Genomic DNA, 19822 nt, shown 5'->3' on the forward strand with positions numbered 1-19822 from the left:
GGGCTGGGAGTGGAGCTGGTGGCGGCTGCTGTGGGCGTGTGGTGACTCCTGTGTGGTGCACAGGGGCTCAGAGGGGTCCATGGCTTTGGTGCTGCTATTCCCATGCACTCTGCTCTTCTGGTCTGTTTTAGGGGTTGGAAGACTCCCTTCTTCTGGAAGAAAAAGGGGAAGGAGTGGGGGAAGAGAAATTCAGCTATTTAATACGCTTCAGTGTTCCGGCGTGTCCTTCCCCCCTTCCTAAACATGAAAAATATCAGTGAGTTTCCCTTTGCCCCTGAGGGAAGAAAAAGGAGTCTCCAGCTGGAATTCAGGAAGGTCTGCTGAAGGAAGGAGTGGTGTCATGGGCTTGGGGTGATCCCTCTGGAGCACAAGTGCTGTGCTGAGAGTGAACAGCCGGTTCATGCACACTTAAACTGTCCTGAGCCACCACCCTCCCCAATATTTCTTCATCCCTTCCACGTGGGAGAGAAGCACAGGAAAAAAAAAAGCACAAAACATTGAAAAAGGAGAGTTACAAATCCAAAGGTACATTTTGTCCCTTGTAAAAAGAGGGCACTGCTTTTCTTCCTGCAATTTTAATATTGCCTGCAATAATGGCTGTATTTTATTTTCAAGGTGTTTTTTAAGCATGGGGTCAGTAGTAAGGTTGGATGATCCTGCAGTCCTGTGCCTGGCAGTGATGTTGTTTCAGAGGAATGTGTTTTTCCCCTCTTAGACTTCTTCAGACAATTGCCCAACTGTTGGAAAAAAGGTAGTGCTGCCTGAGGGGAGGAGGAGGAGGTGGAAATGTTGCTGCCCAACCGCAGCACTGCACGCCAGGGAAGCCTCAGCAGGTCGAGCACATGCAGCTCTTCAGTGAGGAAGAGCCTCTGATCTTGTCCTGGGAGAGGGGCTCTGGCTCCTGGATCTGTTTCCCCATCCCAGCCCTGAGATGCCCATGGTGGCCTTGGGTGTGTTTTGCAAGGTGCTGAGCCCACATCTGGCAGTGCCATCACATCTGTGTCTGTCCCTGGGGCTCCTCCAGAGCTCTGGCTCTGCTCATGTGGCTCTCTGAAAACAGCCCCCAGTGTTTGGGTTACTCCTCAAGTTCTGACAGTCACTGATGAGCTCTTCTCCAGCGTGAGAATGCAGTGAGGTAGGGGAAGGGCTCGAGTTCTGCTTCCACATCCTCTCTTTTGAGCTGCTCAGCTCAAGGTGCTTCTGCTGCTGGGGAGGAAGAGCTGTTGACCATGGAATTCAGCTATTCCTGCTCCTTTCAGGCAGGACACTGAGCTCCTGGGGGTTGTGCCTGAGTTTCCTTAGAGAAGCTGTCCTGAAGCTGTCCTGGTCCCTTTGTGCTGGTGTTTCCAAGGACAGCGTTTGACTCCTCACTGTGCTTGCTGCCCCATTTCTCTTGCATTTCTCTGATTTATTTTAGTTGTCTCCGCTGTTGTGCCCACTTTCCTCAGTAAATGAGAGGGAAGTTGGTATTTTAATTTTCCCTGGAAATGAGTTCCTATCATGGCACTTGTGCACAATAAAACACATGTGTATCATCTCCATTTCTCTCAGAGAGCAAGAGAAAAAAGTCTTCTGTGGGTTTTTGCATTTAGTAACCAAAACCCCTCTTAGCAAACAGCTCTGGCTCTTGGATTTGCTGTTTCCAGCTGTTGAGTTCCTTGCAGGAGTAACACAGGCAGGACTCTGCCCATGAGGGCTCCAGGAACCCGCTGTGGTGACAGCAGCAAGCAGCCCCTGGAGCCTGCAGGCCAGGCAGCTCCTCCAGGGGTGCTGAGCCCTGCCTGGGCTGCAAGTGATGCCTTAAGCTTTGCCTTTCATATTTTCCAGATTCTGCCCTGCACTGGTACCTAGCTCTGAACTCCACACAAAGTGTCAGCAAGGTCTCCTCACAGCTCAGGCACACACAACAATCCTTCTCCAGCCCCACAGCCAAGGACACCGCTGCAGCTCCAGGCCCAAAAAGTGCAACCAGCAGGGAATTGAGGAGAGCAACCTGGGAGGATGGGACTGCATCACCTGCAGCTGGAATTGCACAATTCAGCCCAAGCTGGAAATGGACCAGAACTGATCCAAGTGGGAAACTCCTGAGCCAGGGCCCATCCTGGCTGCAGCCACGGCCGGGCTCTTGCAGTGCCCAAGGTGCATCCTTGGAAGGGCTTTTAATAAATACCTGCTTTATTCCTTTAACCCTGCCCAGCCCCTGCTCCAGGAGCCTCTCCAGGCATCAGAAGAGATGAATTCCTTGCCGAGAGCTCTTGGTGTGCACAGGAAGGGGAGGCTGCCCTGGAAGCGGATCCCGGTGCTGCATTCCTCCAGCTACTCCCCATGGGCGCTGCTGGGATGATGGATATCTCAGCATCTTTGTTCTTTGTTTTCCTTCTAACACTGGCAGAGCTTAAATCACGGCAAGAGAGGGCCTGACACGTCTCCAGTTACACAAACAAGTGGTGCTGCTCTCGGCAGAGACCAGGAGTGTGTCGGGAGAGGAGCACCGAGCTCGGGTGCTGCTCCTCGGGAAGGGTTCAGTGACAGGGCCGTGAGGCTTGGAGCTATTGCAGGAATGGGGATGGGGCTGCAGGGCCTGGGATGCTTTCCAGGAACAGCCTCACGAGGAGCTTATCACTGTGTGGTGTTTGGGATGGATCCTGACAAAATATACTGCGTGTTGTCAGACGCTTCACTAAAAGAAAATAGAAGCTGTTGGCTTACCTTTGTGCTTCTGCTGCTTCTTTCTCTTAAAATAATAATTCTCAGGGCAATATTAATTTGTTCCAGCTTCCATGGAGCAATCCCCCGTCTCCCCAAACCTCAACAAGAATAAATACGACTGCGTAGGTGCAGCCTCACCAGAGGAGGAGGTCTCAAGTTGCACATTAATGTCAGCTTCTCAGCAGTAGCCTGTGAATGTAGAGGAGCCCAAGCTGTGCTATCAGAGGTGCTCTCTCCTGTACACGCAGGAGCAGCTCTGTTGTGGTCTGGTGCTCGCGTTCCTGCCTTGCCCAAGGACTCACTGTGTGGTTTTGGGCAGGGCTCTCCACCTTGCCCTTTGTTTCTAGGCCCCCCAAAGGTATTTCCCCTGGGATGGTGCTGGTGAACCTGAGCTGCTCTTCCCTGAAAGCTGGTTTGCTGAGAGCTGTGGGATCTTTGATGATTCCTCTTGCCAGATCCTTCCTGTTTTCTTCAGCGTGGTTCAGGTCACGGTATCACGAGGGTGGAGTTCCTGAGAAGTTGTGAGGATGAAGCCTTGAGTTTGCTTTTGATCCACTGAGCTGCTGCAATGGGCTGAGCACATCCTGAGCCAGTCCCAAACCTGACCAGATCTCTGCTGGTTTGATGGGGAGAGAAAATGAGGTGGAGCAGGTGACAACTGTGCCTGGGGCCAAGACAAGTCACTGCACCTGGACACAGATGTGTTAAAAATGCTCTCTGAACTTTCTGCTTCTTGTTTCAGAAGAATAAATTGGAGGAGAGGAAGGTGCAGAGAATAAGTGAGGGCTGTGGAGGTCAGTGGGAAAGCACAGAGAGGGCTCTGATGTCTGGGCTGCGTGGTCTGGCCAGCTGGGGATGGATTGCAGATAATGGTTTGCTTTTCTGTTCGTGTTTTGGCAGTGAAATATTGGGGAGGGAAAAATCTACTGAAGCTGAAGAAGAATATTGCTTCAGGAAAAAATGGGAATGAAGTGACCATAAGTAGTAGAGATGAGAAAATTACTTTTCTTTTTTTCTTTTTTAACTACGAGATGAAAATTTCCAAAGGAGCTTCCAGAAAAAATGAGCAAAAATTTATCAGTTTTTAAAGTGGAGTTCAGATTAGTAAAAAATTTGTGACTTGACAGGGAGGGAACTGGCCTGGATCTGTAGATCTTTCTGGGGTTTCTATCTGTGAATATGTGCTGCTATTTCAGAGTAATAAAACCAGCTAAACTGTGTTTGAAACTGATTATTTAATGTATAATGCACCATCAACGAAAAACCAGCTGTATTTTGAATCTAGAGAGTGGCAAACCCAAGTGTCAATTATTTTCATTCTTTCATTCTATGGAAAGATCTTACTATCAAAAAATTATCAGAAGATCTCTGTGTATTCTGAGAGAGCCACTGGACTGTGTGAGGCACAAAGATTCATGCAGGGAAGGAACCTGCAGTCCAGAAGAAGGAAGAAATCTGCCCAGTCTGGTCACCAGCACTGGGGGGGTGAGGGAGATTACCATTAATAATTTCTAAACTTCATGAGCATACATTATGCTGCTAATTTTTTCCTGCTGCTGAATTCATGTCAATGTTGAAAGTATAAACAATCCCCTGAATAAAATTGTGTTTGGTTTGCCTTGTCCCACGGATTAACAAATCTGATTACTGCATTTAAATTTAATGCCCCAAAAATTCCCTAAATGAATGATTCAGTGTGAGGCCATGAGCAGATGTAATTATCTATGAAAACTAATGAATCATGTCCTTAGGAGAGTTCTCCTTGCAGCTGTCTCCAATTAATCCGTCCGTCAGTGCTGGAGTAACGAGTCCCGGGGTAAGGTACTGCCACAGCTCTGCTCTGCCCCAGCCACAAGGGGAAGGAGGAGGTTTGGTTTTAGGTTTGTATTAGGTATTTAGGTTTGTTTTAGGCTTTTAGGTTGTATTTCTGGAAAATGCAGAGCCCTGAGAATGTGCTTGGCCAATGCTCACGTGAGCGGTGTTTGACTTGACTGTGTCCCTTTCATCTCTCCCTGACCAGCGAGGCGGTTACAGAAGTGAATTTGGGGGAGGATTCCAAGCTTTTCCCTGCTGATTTTGTCTGTCAGGGCTCTGAGCTGGGATCAGGGTGTTCACGTGGGAGGTTTCTCTGAGCAGCCTCTTTTTCTGCGTAAGGCAAGTCACAGTTTGCTCAGGGAGCTCTGGTACTACAAGAGTGGATGGAGGAGCTTTTCCCCTCTCCAGATAAGTGGCAGAGGGTGTTGAGTCTTTAACAAACAGCTCAAATGTCCTGGAAACAGCTGAGTGAAAGGAGTTGAGTATTAAAGGAGGCTTTCAAAAGCCTGGGGAGGAGGGATTTCCTCTTGTCCAAGTTTCAGTGTTTGGTGGCCCTGTGGCAGCTGGTCCTTGCCTCTGCACCAGATCAGTGTGCTCAATAAGGATTTTCATGTTCACTATTCAGTGTGTCAATGGTTGGAGTTTTCCCTGGCTGGGGGTAAGGTACCAAGAGGGTTCCATGCCAGGTGGAGATGTGGAGCAGTGCTAAGTCAGTGTCTGCAGTTTGTGCAGCACAAACCAAGGGATGCCCAGCGCTGCTGTCAGTGCTGGAAATGTGTTGGAGTTTAATTGTGTGCCTTCTGGGCACCTGAGAACTGCTGAAAATGGTGTGAAAATAAATCCCATGGTAGTTTTCCCTGTTGCAGAATAAGGATTTTAGAGGGAAGAAAGATCAAATCCCTCACCTGAAGGAGGGATGTGGCTCAGCTTCTCAGGTTAGTGGGGGCAGAGACCATGGGTGCAAGAAATCTTTTCCTGCATTGTGTTCCCAATCTCCGTGGATGTGGGGAGCTGCATGGAGGAGTGTGGGGTGCAGATGTGTGCAGGAGGAGAGGGGGGTACCCCAGTCCCCTTCCTGCAGAGAGGGAAGGGCAGGCTCAGCGTGGCAGCTGCTCCTGCCTGACCACAGCCCAGGCAGATTTGTTGTTGCAGGGAGCCTGGCTCGTTTGAAGTGGTTCCCCTGCTCGAGCAGAACTGGCTGGTTCCTTGTACAAACGGAGCTCCTGCTGGGAGTGGAGCCGTTCCACCTCAGGCTCACAATAACATTGGCTCTGTCCCGCATTGTGGATGCATTGATGGGATCTCCTGCGAGCACTGCCTCGCTTAAAACCAGGATTAAGAGGGAAACAGAGCAGATTGCAGGGTATTAACAACTTGTTCACATTCCTGGCGCGGTGGGAAGGGACAGAGGAGTCGGGCTGCTGGGATTCCTGATGGGGAGTGCTGGCTTTGGGGTGCTGCTGGGATTCCTGATGGGGAGTGCTGGCTTTGGGGTGCTGCTGGGATTCCTGATGGGGAGTGCTGGCTTTGGGGTGCTGCTGGGATTCCTGATGGGGAGTGCTGGCTTTGGGGTGCTGCTGGGATTCCTCACAGGGAGTGTTGGCTTTGGGGTGCTGCTGGGATTCCTCACAGGGATTGTTGGCTTTGGGGTTCTGGTGGCCACACACGGTCCCAGCCCAGCGCTGCCCTTGGGACGTGAGGCATCCCTGGGCTTTGGGACACCTGTAATTGCAATTAGCAACAAGGAAACAGAAAGGCACCAGGCTGGAGGAAGAGGGGAGAGCTGGAGGGATGTGCTGGAGTGGGGAGGTGGGTGTGAGCAGCGTGGCCTCTCCTCGGCATGAGGAGCGTTGTAAAAACTCCTGAGTTCCGTCTCAGCCTGTCCTGGTGATCAAAGCCAGGCAAAATGGGATTTTCCTGTGCTCTTAGGGGGACTTCCTATAAAAGGGCTGCGCCAGGTTTGTTTTTGAAAGTGCAAACCTGGAGAATTGCAGAGAGCAGCAGCTGACAAAGGAGAGGCAGTTTTGGCTTTTCCCAGTGAGAGTGCGCTCGCAGATCCACGGACGGCGTGACCCCAAAAACAACTGGAGTTGCTGTGCACGGAGAGGGAGCTGGTTTGTTGTACCACCTGTACTGCACTGTGTTCTCTTAGCTATTTTAATAGCTAATTAATCTTGATTAGCTTGGATTTAAGAGTGTTTTCTTCTCTTTTGGCACATATGTGCAACCTATTATATTATAAATCCCACGCATTTCAGCAAATGCCGTCCTGATTGTTCCCTACAGCACAGAATCCTACTAGGGAAACATCCAAGGTCAGGAACTTGGATTCTTTAACCACTGTATTCAAGGAAGCCGATTTATTGTTCTGTTGCAGCAGAACAGGGTGATTTCTTTTGGACCTACATCACATTGGCAGCCAATCTGGAGAGGTCAGAATTGCCTTCACGCTGGAGGGGCTGTGGGCACATTAATCTGTCTTCATAAATGAACTGGGGCACCCCACAGATGCCAGCACAGGGCATTTCTGAGTGTTTACTGCTATATTCCTCCAGAAGCAGGAATTATTTTTGTGCACTCAGTGTTTGACCTGTGTCTCATATCCTAAAATCGATACAAGTAGTCCTTGTCCTTTTTCCTTGTGTCTCTTAAAGGGTTTAAAGGAGTTTGCTTGGGGCTGGAGGAAGTGACCTTCATATCAAATAATCCTGACGTGGCGACTTGGGGCTTTGGGTAGCTTTCTTGTGGCTATTTGTGCTGTGAAAGCTGAATAAAAAATTTGCAACTGAAAGTCTTAAAAAGTGAATTAGGGAAGTGTTGACTCCAAAGAGCCATTAGCGTGTCCTCAGCGTGGGATGTGCCTTGTTTTTCCTTGCTGCTTAATGTATAGCTGTGTCTGACCTTTTCCCTTTTCAGGTTGTTTTGATGGGCCTGTGAAGGAGATGTCAGAAGGAAAATGTGAATTAAAACATCTTGCATCAGGGAATGACTTTCCTGCTCTTCTCCAAAAGGGAAAAAACACCAAAAATAAAAGAAGAGGGAGGGTTCACTCTTAGTTTGCCATCTGCAATACCTTTAAGTCCTGTTTCCTCTCATTTTGTTGGTAGCATTTTAATTTTTCAGGGTGTGGTGCTGGGGGCAGTGTGTGTGTGTGTCCTGCTCCGTGTCCCTGCAGGAGCTCTGGAGGTGCTCTGAGCAGCATCACACCAGCACTGGCTTCCTTGTAAAACTCCTTCAGCCCCAGCAGCTGAGTGTTCTCTGAGGTGGGATTCCCTCCCCAGGTAAAACACAACTTATTTCAAACTTTTTGTTAAGTTTAAGTAGCTAAACCAAACTTTGTAGACGTTCCAGTTCTCAAATCTCTCTGTGGTTGGAGCTCGGAAGCTTTTTATTTTCTTTTTCAGAAACCTTTGGAGTGTTCTTTCCTTCCTTACAGTCTGTATCAGGTTTTTTTGAGTGCACAGTGCTGGTGAGTGGTTTTCTGAGCAGGAGCTGCTGGGTTTAGGGCTCCTGACAGGCTCCTGGGCGGTGCCTGGCTGCAGGGCTGTTGTACAGCTCAGCCCTTTCACAAGCAGAGTGGCCTTGTGGTCATGTTGACAGCTTGACACTGCCATGGCAGTGATTTGTTAAAGCTTCCTCAAACACCCCTGTGAGCAGAGCACACAAAGGGGAGGCATGGGCAGGACCTCCCGGAACGAATTGGGATTTGAGAGGAGGCTGGGCTGGGAGATCCCTGCGGATGCTGGAGCTGGGAGAGGCATGCTTGGCACCAGCATCACCACGCTTGTGTAACAGAGATGCTCCATTCATCTGAAGTTTGTGTTGCAAAATAAACTTAGGAGTACTTGGTTTATCCTGTAGCAAACTACAGCAAACTACAGGAGAGAGGAATCTTAACGGGCCAGAGGGGAGAATACCGGGAGTGTGGGGTGGGAGGACACTTAAAACAGGTGGGAGCTTTAGAAGGGGATCCTGAAGTGAAAAGAGAGCTCTGAAGTGCTGGGGGTGGAGCAGTCCTGGGCACTGGTGGGTGCAGGAGGGCTGTGCCCAGCCTGGGGAGCTGTGGGTGCTGCTGGCACAGCTCCCTGCTCCTGCTCAGGGTGGGCAGCACTCGCTGGGAACCCGATCTGCATCTCCTGTCAACCGTGGGCTGCTGAAATGAAACATCCATGGCACAAGCACAGGCAGAGCAGGACAGGAGGGAGCTGCTCTGGGAAGGAAACATGACATCAGGGTTTGAATGAAAAGTGTGACAAACATGCACAGAGTTCTGCAGCAGCTCTGGAGAGCCGCTGGCACAGGGCAGCGCCAGCATCCTTGGCTGCGGTGGGACTCGGAGTCAGAAGGAACCCAGGCAGGAAAATGGATTTAATACAGAGTGGATCTGTGCTGGGGGCAGAGGATCAAGTGCTGTCAGCCCCTTTCTAGTCTAGAAAGTGCTAAATTCTGTTACTGTTTCTGGAATGTGGGACACTGGTCACAGCAGCCAGTCACTGGCAGGCACAGCACACATCAGTGAGTTCCTCAGTGGTGCTGCTCAAAGGCGTTTTTTGGTGTTGAATGCAGAGCTGGCAGAACAAATGGCTGTGAGTGCAGCTCCTCACAGCTGTGACAGCCCTGCCCCTTGTGTCCCTGCCTGGAGCATCTGCTGGGACATCCTGGAAGCTGAGTTTTCTGTGACAGCTTACATGGGACAAATATTCATTTATGGGAGGTTATTCACTATCCTAAGAATGAATGATTGCCCATTTCCTCAGCTCCTGGTGTGCAGCACAAGATGAAGGTGCATGCTGGTGTTCCCCAAATAATGCAGTACCACACCACAGCCAACAAACACCGTCCCTGCAGCATCTCACCAGAGCCCTGTGACCACAGTGGGATTTGGGGCTGATTTCTGTGCCGCAGAGCTGCTCCAGGGAGTGGGGGATTTGTGCTCCACTTTCTGTGGGCAGTGCAAGGTGTCCCAGAGGTGGTGGCCAGCCGGTCACTCAGCTCCTGCCAGCTGTAGGTTGTGATTACTGCCTGCAACTGGTGGTTTTTAGCTCCCAGATCAGTCCCAGTCTGGGGGAGCAGTGCTGGATCAGTCCCACACGTTCTCGGGCTCAGCCTGGTGCTCTGGGGATGCTCCATCCCCTGCTGGGCACAGCTCAGCCACGCTGAGCACCGAGGGCAGCTCTCCTTTAAACCTCCTCCAAAGCTGCCCACCCTGTGCCAGGATCGCTCCCATCCCTGCTTTCAATCAGGAAGTGGAATAAATACTGCCTCAGATGAAACTTAATCTGTTTTTAAAGAACTCCCTCCCACTGAAATAGAAGTGGGGTTTTTTTTCCCTTTTTTTTAACAGTCCTCCCCTGTAAAGCCTCTCTTGGGGTGCCTCTCATCCTCACTTAATGATGTTGAGGTTTCTTTCTTTCTTATTCCAAGTTTCTGGGAGCTCTGTGGTTTTCCCTGTTACACGTTTTTAATTCAGAATGCCTCAGTGAGCTTTTCCTGTTCTGAATCTCCAGAGTACTCCATGGGGGAAAATTTAAAAAATAACATGTAAGCTTTACATAATTTACTATGAGAGTAATTGGGTTTATACAGCAGTTCATAAACCTTTAGCTGGTAAAAATCAAAGTACCTTAATCTCAAAAGCAGATGGGGGGATGTCATGGTGAAGGCTTAAAGAGTTTTCAAAGACAAATTGTTTAATTCCGTCACTGCTAGGAAAATAAATAGTTCTGCTGCTCGATTGAAAACAGAAACATCTCAGAAATGAGACTTTCTTCGCTTTCAAGCATTGTTAGCTTGACAACAAAGAAATCCAAAGGAGCTCGGTGGAAAGATGTGATGGAGTTCCAGTTTATGAGAAATGAAAGGCAAAAGCCTCTAAACCACATTTTATCATTCTTAGGGAATTTTCAAGTGCCTTTCCTGCGCTGCTTTCCAGCAGGAGAGTGTGTGTTTTTGTGTCCCAGGCAGTGTTTGGTGTGAATCAGAGAGGTTTGTGATGTCTGCAGGTCATTTCCTTCTATCCACAGAGGTGGCAGGGCTGGCCCTGCTCCGTGCCCGCCGCTGGGAGCGGTGAGTGGGGGACGCTGCTCCCAAATCCCACTTTTCAATGCAGTTTGCAGGCAGGGATTGAAAGCTGGGAGCCATGCCTTGCCTGTGTAATGAAGGCTGCATTTGTAGCCCCACAGTAATGCTGCTCACAGGCCAATCAGGGCTATCTGGCTAGCACATCCCCTCCCAAGTGATGGTCTTGCTTTAGTCCTAATGGCCTGATGAGATCACCTCTAATTTGTGTATCAAGCTGGTTTGTATCACATCGTTCAGAAAAAAAAAAAGAAAGGGGGGAAAAAACCTCACACAAACCCAACAAAACCCTCTTTATTTTATTTTTTTTCTTGCTGGACTTCAAAAGGTTGTATTATACCCAGTGTGCTGTGCCCTGTGAAAGCTCAGAGCCATTACCTCAGCCCAGAGCCAGCAGAAAACCAGCGCCCGTTTTGGTGGGGGCTCCTTTGCTCCAGAGCTATGACAGTGCTGTCAGCCCAGGAGGACATGCCTGGAGATGCTTGTTCTGGTGGCTACCTGGGCTGCTCACTCAGGCTGGGGTCTGCTCTTGATGCCCTAAGTTTGAGCTTTCATATTTTTCATATTCTGCCCTGCCCAGGTGTGCAGCTCTGAGCTTCATATTCAGTGTCAGTGAGCTCTCTTCACAGAGCAGGCAGACAGAACAATTCCTTTTCCAGCTGGGTACCAAGGACAGTCCTTACAAGTTTCAGGCCCAAAGCAGAAGCAGTGGTGGAATGAAGAGAGAAAACAAGGATGGGACTCCATAACCTGGAGCAGTGACTGGACAATTAACCCTGATATTGCAGATGGACCAAAACTGATGAAAATGTGAGACCTCGTGACTAGTTGTGCATTTTGTGACCATTTTTGGTCCATCTTGGGTGAGGCCCTGGCCAGGCTCTTGTGCTGCCTAAGGTGTGTCCTTTAAAGCCTTTCAATAAATCCCTACTTTATTCTTAGCTCTGTCCAGCCTCTATTCCAGGTCAGCCTCCTGCAGGGATCACTCTCAGCATCCACAGGTGCAGCATCCTCCTCCTGTGCCAAGGGAATGAAGGAGCCTTGGGGCAAGAAGCACGAACAGCTGCTGGGTGGCAGCACAGAAACAGCAGAGGAACATGTGGAGGTGGCTCAGGGTGCTGATAGCAGAGCATGGGGGGGATAAAAAGGTGCTCCCACACAGTGTTTTGGGTATCCAGATATCACATTGTGTCGGTTTGGAGAAAAACTTGCTGTGTTTTCCTGCTAGTGGAGACTGGGTGTGGATTTAGTAACCGTGTGTCAGCAGGCTGGGTCCCAGGTAGGGCTCTGGCAGGGTGAGGGGATTTCGTGGCAGCCTTCCTGCAGCAGCAGAGCCTTGTGCTGATGCTGATAATTCAGCAGAACTGGATGGAGCTGATTGCCAAGAGGGTTTTTGCAGCTTTTGGGAAAAGAGGACTCAGCCATGATGTGCAGCAGTGATGGATCCGTTCCTGGCAGGCTCAGACCAGTGGAGACACAGGGAAACTGAGCTGAAGGAACACAACAATCCTCAGAGCCCAGCACACAAAGTTCTGCATTGTGTGTTTGGGAGGAAGAGAGAGTTAATAGAGTGCTTTGGTATAAAGGATAAGAAATAATGGAGGTGGGCTCTTGGATTTTTGGGGAGCGAGTGCTGGCAGGGGAGTGAACCAAGCACAGCACTGGTGCTCAGTATCACCAGCCAGGCCTTTCTTCCAGGTTGTTCCAGAGCTGAATTAACCTCAAGCTGTCTTTTTCCAAAACTGCTTTCCCTCTAAAGGAAACAAATTATTGGCAGAAATTGATTTCTTTTTAGCAGCTGACTTTTCAGTCTAAAAACCTAACAAATACATGCTGCAATGATCAAAAAATGTGACATTAACACTTTTTTATGACCTTAGCTGAGACACTTGGTAACATGCTGGTGTCCTGGCCAATTTTGATACTTTTATTTTTATTATTTTTGCTGTTCTACACCCTTTTGTTGCTGAATCAGTTTTGCATTGCTGGCATTCGGATTTCTCTTGAAATCTGGCTGGACAAATTTAAATCTTTAAACAGCAGAGTGGGAGCCCAAGGGAAAAGGGGGATCACAGGGTCTGAGCGCTCAGCTCTCACAAAGCACCTTTGGAAACTGCACTCTGCTCGTGAAATCAGGGCACTGGCTGGAGAAAATGCTGCAAAATTCAACTGTGGGAGTTGCTCTCAGTGGGTTCTTAGGTGCCTGTTTGGGATCAAACCCAGGTAAGTGGTGCTGCTCCAGTCTGAGGTGTTAGATGAGGTTGGTTTGCTCTCTCAGACAGCAGGACTCATTTCCAGAGTTGTCTTGGGGCTGCCTGCATTGTTTTGGCGTTTTATGTTGGCTTTCTTGCTGAACTGGGCCCGCAGTTAATGCTGAGTTTCGATTTCCATGACAAGTTCTCTTCTGGGAGATTTACAGCTCAGCTGCTTTGGTTTGCCAGGCTAATGCTGTGGAATGCAGGTTGACAGTCCAGATGTGAAACCTTTCTCCTCACAAAGAAAACAAAGGATTACATGCGTTTTAAGAGGGTTTGAAAAAAATAATTTAAGGCTGAGGCCCCGAACCCAACATCTGAAGTCTTGAAATACTGCAGGGGATGTGGAGCTTCAAACTCAGCACACTTGGGAGTGTGGCCAGGCTGTGAGTCCCCTGTGGATTTTGGAGCACCTGACACTGCTTGTACTGGGGCTTCCTAAGGTTTTACAAAATGTCAAGTAATCGAATTCTGCATCTTCACACAATCAGTGCAGGTTAAAGCGGGTTTGGGTTTTGCTCCTGCTGAAACCTGGGGACTGTGGGGACAGCTGCAGGCACTCACTTGGAAATGACCACGTTTCCCTGATTTTCACAGCTAAAGACAGAGGCTCATGTTTTCTGGTTTGACAAACTGACACGTTTTCCTGATGGTGGAATTATCCCTGTTTCTGGGGGGGTGGAGGAAGGCCCAGGTGGTGCAGGTTTGTTCACCCACTACAGGGGGAAAGGTCTAACCAGGCTGCAAGGTCATGACTGAACTGGAAAAGGGTTTAATAGTGGTGTTTAATGTCCAAAACATCTTTTTAAAGAGAGAAACACAATGGCCTCAGCCAAGCCATTGAATGTGATCCTTTGTGCTCATGAAGATTTGTACAATGCATCTACCCATGAATGCCCGTTTGGGTTTCAGAATTATTTGGGTTGGAAACAATGCAGCAAGAGTTCATTGTCCTTGCAGAGAAATGATGAAAACATCCAGAACTTTCTCCCAGCCCATATGGGAAGAGCAAACATGAGGAGTCTGTACTACCAGATGTCTTAAAATTGAGATCATAGCCTCAAAGGTAGAAAGGGCAGACCTTGCAGGGCAGGTCATCCTCAAGTTGCCTTGGGAAATATAATGGGTTTTATTGGGATTTATTAAAACTGGAGATGTAAAAAGCTTGTGGCTCTTTATTTGGGACTAATGATCCTACTGGTGTTCAGTTCTGGTCAGGCTCAGGCAGCCTCTGCAGCACAGCCTCTTTACTGTAGCAGAGGCACGTTCTGTGCACTCAGATATTTGGTATTTGCTCTGTTCAGAAAGGTCTCTGCCTTTATTCCAGGTTGTGGAGCAACAGATGAGTAAAAGTATGCTAAAAAGCAAGTTTAACAGAGGACAAAAATGTTTTTCCTAGGTAAAAATCTGGAGAAAAAATAAAAACCCTGGGCTAAAACTGCCTTTTGTGGTATCAGTGTATCTTTTTTTAAAGCAGGATGTCCTAAACTGAGTAATTAGATAAATCAACTTTGGGATTACACTCATAGAACTAGCAGTTAATCTTTTGCCGTATATATATGTCTGTCTGTCTATCTATCTATCTATCTATCTACTTTTTAAAATTAATTTCTCTTTGGAAACAATGTATTTGTGGCTAATAAGACATTGTTTAGTGTTGAACTCTGGCTGCTGCAGTCAGGTCCTGTGCTCACTTGTTCCCATGCACTGAGAGCCATCAAAGCAGTCCTGCAGACACTTGCAGGCGAAGCAATCAGAGAGCCCCAGCAGTCTCTGCAGTTTGATAAACCCCTGTTTGTGCAGCTTGATAAAGTGGAGGCTCGAGGTTTCCTTCCTGCACTGGGGTTTGTCACACTGGAATTCAGGATTTGTGTGTGGGGATCAGAGTTCAGCCTGGTGGCACCAGCCCCTCAGCTTGGTGCAGCTCGTGCCACGGAGTCCTTCAGGCTCCTTCCAGCAAAGGGAAAAGGGAAAGGCAAAATCACCGGGGAGCAGAGCAGCTGTGGAAGGGTTCCCTCCGTGCAACAGCCTCCTCTTGCTCTGCAGAAATCCACGGGCACAGAGCCACCCCAAACACCGAGTGTTCAGCCACATCTGCAGAAAATCCATGGGAGGGCATGTGGAAAGTTGGCAGAGCTCTTGGTGGAAGGAAGTGGGAAGAAAGAAAATCATTAGCTAAGGCTGACGAGGATGCGTAGACTTGAGGTCGTCTTATCTGTGGAAGTTCTTCTTCCAGCCTTTCTGTTGTTTTAACCACTTCTCTGAGTAATCAGAACTCTTTCCATGCCTGCAGACTGGGAATGGAATATTTTTGAGCCATCAGCTCTGGAGATGTGTCTCTGTGCTCTTGGCCTGTCACTCTCCTGGGCAGGTGGCTGGGCAGGCAGGACTCTGATGCCAGCGAGACCCAAGGAGCGCCATCACTGCAGGGCATCCAATTCCTGCTATTTGCCCAGCTCTGAACATGTTGTTAGGTGATGTATTCCTCTTGCTAATTTACTCAATTTATCACTGATTCCAGTGGAGCTTGATGAAGGGTGTCAGCTGGAGATTAGTCCCAGATGCCTGGGTTGACCTTAGCTTTATCAGCTGCTTTCAATACTGTAACCATGAAGCACTTGCAAGTTCTCTGGTTCCTCCCATGATTGATAGCCCAATTCTGAAGTGGCTTTCCTCCTCGTTTGTGATCCAAGAGGATAATGCCCTGCAGCTGTCCACAGCATGATGCTCTTGTGGTGAACACTCTGATGCTCTGCTGGCTCCTTCCCAATGCGAGTGTTTATTAAAATGGCAGTTGTGTTCTGCACATCCCTCTGATCCATGGGTCTGCCTTTTCCTCTGCTCTAAATCTCTCGAGCAGAGTGAAACAAGACCCTCAGTGCTCAGGTGGGGCTGAGGTATTTTGGGAGAGGTTTAACTTTGGATGTGCAGAGTGGATGGACAGACCTGCAGGACCTGTGGCAATCAGCTTTTAGCACTTGGCAGAGGTGTTTGGTCGTTCTGAGTGTGGTTTTGGGGATCTTCCCTGGAGTTAACCAGCTCCTGTTGGTGTAAGGGGTGAGGAAGATCTTTCCTGCTGGCCTCATGACCTCTTCTGCCATGTTTGTCACTGATATGTCATCACGTGGGAATGTGCTGCAGGGTGGCATCTCCCCTGGCTCGGTACACTGAGGTTGTTCAGAAGGTTGTGTGGACTCCCAGTACTCCAAAAGCTGTGTGAATTCTGAGCCTGATGACAGCATTCCCATGATTCAGAGCCAGGACTAGACCAGTGGAGCTTTTTTTACCCTAAACTTTGCATCTGCTCCTGCCTGATGCTGGGGTTCTGCAGAAGGTACTGGTGGGGAACTGGCCATGGCTGAGTCACTGTGTCAGACACAGCGTGGAGGGTCAGGCTGGTCTGACTGGGGAAGGTGCTCGTTGGATTTCTAAGGCGCATTTCCATTTTAAAAAAAGGAGAAGAAATACCAAGCCCCATCTTCTTTTAAAGGGTGAGGGTAGTAGGGCATGAGCTCTGTCCCGTGTTGGTCACCTCAGGAACCCCTCCTGGATGTGGTGGCTGCTGGTCCTTGTGTCAATACCATGGGACAGGGGCACTGCCTGTCCTGACAATGAGCAAAGCTGGAAGGAAAGGAAGGCACCCCTTCAGCCCAAGTCCCAGCTGTTGTCAGCATCCATCCCTGCTCTGCTCCTCAAGCTCCATGGTTTGCTCTCCAGGAGCACTGCTGCTCCTTTTTTCCAACATTCTTTAATCTAAAGCATCAAAACCAAGAGTGCTCGATCTGCAGTTGTTGAATGGTTCTCCATTGTAGGGGCCGTGGCAGCAATGAAGTGTTGCACTTGGATTTTTAACATTACGAAGCTCTCTGTTGTGAACAGTGTGGGGCTGGGAATGGCCTTGCAGTTAACCCTTGGGGGATGCCTGGTCCTGCTTTTTGGGTTGAGATTTCCTTCATTTCAGTTGGAATGAGTGTAGCCATCCTGCCTGACATCCCAGGACTCCTTTCTTTGAAGGTGTTGGCCACCAAGGCAACAGCTGAGAATTGTTTTTTTTCTTGTGGCAGGAAGGAGTAGAGCTGGGTGAGGTGGCTGTGACCAGAGTGGATGAGGTGCTCACTGTTGCATTTGGTGTTTTTCTCCGTGGACTAAAGCCTGGTTTGTTGGTACCCACAAGGATTGTGTTACGTTCCTGGGGTGGGTCCACCTTTTATGAAGTGTAGGAGCAGGAATTGCCAAGGAGATCTTAAAAGTGGCAACATCTGTGTGGAGTATAACACAGAGTTTTAAATTTTTTATTTTTTACTTTTTATTGTTTTTGTTTTGGTATTTTTGTGGGGTTTTTGGTTTTCTTTGCTTTGCGAAATGGACTGGAAACCTCATCTTAGGGTGTTTAGTAGCCAAATAGTGTTTTATGGGCTATAACGTAGCTCTGTTGGACTTTTTTTGGTGTTTTTGTTTTGCTGTTGGTTGTTTTGGTTGTAGGTATTTTGGTACATTTATGGGGTTTTGTTGGTTTCTTTCTTTGTGAAATGGAAACCTCAGCTTGAGGTGTTTAGCAGCCAAAACAGTGTTTTATGGGGATTTGCTAAACCACCTTAGGAAATTGTGGCAATTGATGTGTATTTGTAATGAAAGCTGTTGATATCTATGGAAAAGGGTTGCAATGGTGTAAAAACTTGGGGAAAATGAGAGTTACTAAAAGGAAGCAGAAGTGAGTGCTACCAACAGTTTCTGAAGGCAATATTTTAAACAATCCTGATTTTATCTTAGATTTTGGATAAAGGGAAAGCAGACAAATGTGGAGTCTGAAACAGCTTCAATCCTTTCATTTTCTGCTGTAAGCTTGCAGGGCACAAACACATTGGAGCAGGAAAAGTGTTTTGCTTGGCAGGGATTTGTTATAGCCATGTAAGTGGCCTTCCAGCCTCCCAGTGCTCCAGGCTTTCCTAGACATGCAGATTTTATGGGTATTTTATCTATTAGCAGGATTTCCTTGCTTTTTCCCAGAGTCACCTCTGTAGGAAAATAATTTGGTGACATTGTCCCTATAACTTGAAGATTTTGCTGGAATTTTGAGTAGTCTGGCCCCAAAATCTCTGTTTGTGTTGCTGGGGCACTTAGATTTGGGATTTGAATACAAATAAATATTAATCACAAGTGCAAAGAGCCCAGTGAGTGCTGTGAGCTTGGAGAGCCCAGAACAGTGCCCTGGGGACTTCAGCCAGTGCTGTAAACTGGAGGCAACTTTTTATAATTTCTAGAAGAATATTTTTGTTCTAAAGCCGTGTTTGATCTCAGGTGACCGCGCTGCTGTGCCTTAAACACGGTGAGTAAAAGCAAGGGTCACTTGTTGGGGGCAAGGAGGAGGAACAAATGGCTTTGCACTCAAATACTTCCAGGGAAGGAGACTTTTATCTCCTTGCAGATAACTGGGAGAGGAAACTCAGAATGCTGTATCATGTGAATATGGTTCTTGCCTGCCTTGTATCACTGCGAGTTCTCAACACATCTGGGCTGAGAGCAGTTCCAGTAACATTCAAAAGTACTATTTTGGTTGGCACACTGGGGCTGTGGTAGATGCCAATTAGTAATGGCTCTTGGAAACAGCCTGCATTAAAACTGTCCCTGAACCATTCCCCGGAGAAATTATTCAATTAAGTATAGCTAAAATTAATGTCCATGGGTTTTGTTCGAATCAAACAAAATAAGCAGCTGGAGAAGGGAAAACTTCTCAGTGTGTGCTTTTAAAATAACAACTCTTAACTAATAACTGTGAGCTGGAACTGATAGCAGTGTTTGTTTTCCCAGTGTTGCTCTGTAGCTGAGGATGAGCTGGTGAGGGCTTCCACAGCTGATATCCTTGGCTGGTTCTGTGTCACCTCCACGCCTTCTCCAGTCACCATCTGCTGCTCTTGGACCTGCTTTCGAGAGGATGAAGTGTCCTGTGTTGCCTGGGGGTATCAAAGTTTGACCCAGATACAGTCAGATCTTTTAGGATGGGTGAATGCAGGGTGGAAGGTGGGGTGGGCTGGAAGCAGCAGGCCTGGACACGTCCTTGGAGCAGGTGGCGAGGTTCTCTGTGGCAGAACAAACAGGTTCCTCCTGTTTTGGCACGTGTTAGCCCTGAGGGTGGTGAGGGTTTGGTTGGGGGAAGGCGAGGGCTGGTCCTGGGCACTCTGGGCTGGGTGCTGGGGCTGCTCCTCACCTCCCATGGGCAGGCAGAGGGTACAGGGCTCGGGGCAGCTCGTGCTCTCCACTCTGTGCCTTTGTCACTGCTGTCAAGAGCTCCGGGAGGCAGGAGCGGTCCTGGAAATGAAGGAGTTGCTGATCCTCTGGAAGAGTTCCTCAGGCAGGAGCTGGCATGGCCTGGAGCTCCTCCAGTTGGGAGGCTCTGCCAGGAAAGCATGGAGTGCCTCGGGATGTGAGCTGGGCACGGAGTAGGGCTGGGGCCAGGACACAGCTCCTGCTCCTCTGCCAGCAGGGCAGGGACAGGGAAGGCTGGGAAATGTCCCTGTGCCACCTGGAACTCATGGAGATCCCCCCTGGCCTCCCTGCTGTGCTCACCTTTGTAACAGAAATATTCCTGTAGGAATTATAAACTTTACCTCCGACTCACATCCTGACACATTCCCAGCAGGAGCCCAAACAGAACTTCTGAACCCTCCCGTCCCCAAGGCCCATCACAATCCCTGTTAATTAAAAGAGCTAAAGAGTGAGGCAGCTGGAACACGGAGGAACAAGCTGGTTTGACCCCTTGGAGAAATTTGTATTTTTGGGGATTTTAATGCTTACAGGAAGTTCTGCCAAAGAAGAGATTAAATGTCCTCAGTTAAATTTGGGATGGTGGAGGGAGGACTCTTGGTGTTTGCTGGAAGTGCAGAAATGAGCAGGGCAGGGGGTGTTGGTGTCCCAGTGCCCTGTGGAGCCATGAGCAGCACGGGGAGCTGAGGTGGAGCTGAAGGAGA

At 48.7% G+C, this 19822-nt stretch overlaps 1 protein-coding gene across 5 annotated transcripts in view; it reads left to right on the top strand.

Moving 5' to 3' along the window:
* STX8 (syntaxin 8) overlaps positions 1–19822 on the top strand; it is an 86273-nt gene that overhangs the window by 26632 nt on the left and 39819 nt on the right. For 3 of the 5 annotated variants that reach the window (XM_088065485.1, XM_088065487.1, XM_088065488.1), the window contains one exon: positions 1828–2139. The exons of 1 other annotated variant lie outside the window; for it this stretch is intronic. In XM_088065485.1, the coding sequence (XP_087921611.1) occupies positions 1828–2139 (312 nt within the window). Of the gene's footprint in view, positions 1–1827; positions 3937–19822 lie in introns of those variants that run through there. One more of the 5 variants, XM_088065486.1, reaches the window with a different exon arrangement.

The sequence above is a fragment of the Pseudopodoces humilis genome, chromosome 21 (genome assembly GCF_049639895.1).
Source record: "Pseudopodoces humilis isolate 2021_Gansu_Grassland_sample_001 chromosome 21, ASM4963989v1, whole genome shotgun sequence".
NCBI classification, from domain to species: Eukaryota; Metazoa; Chordata; class Aves; order Passeriformes; family Paridae; genus Pseudopodoces; species Pseudopodoces humilis.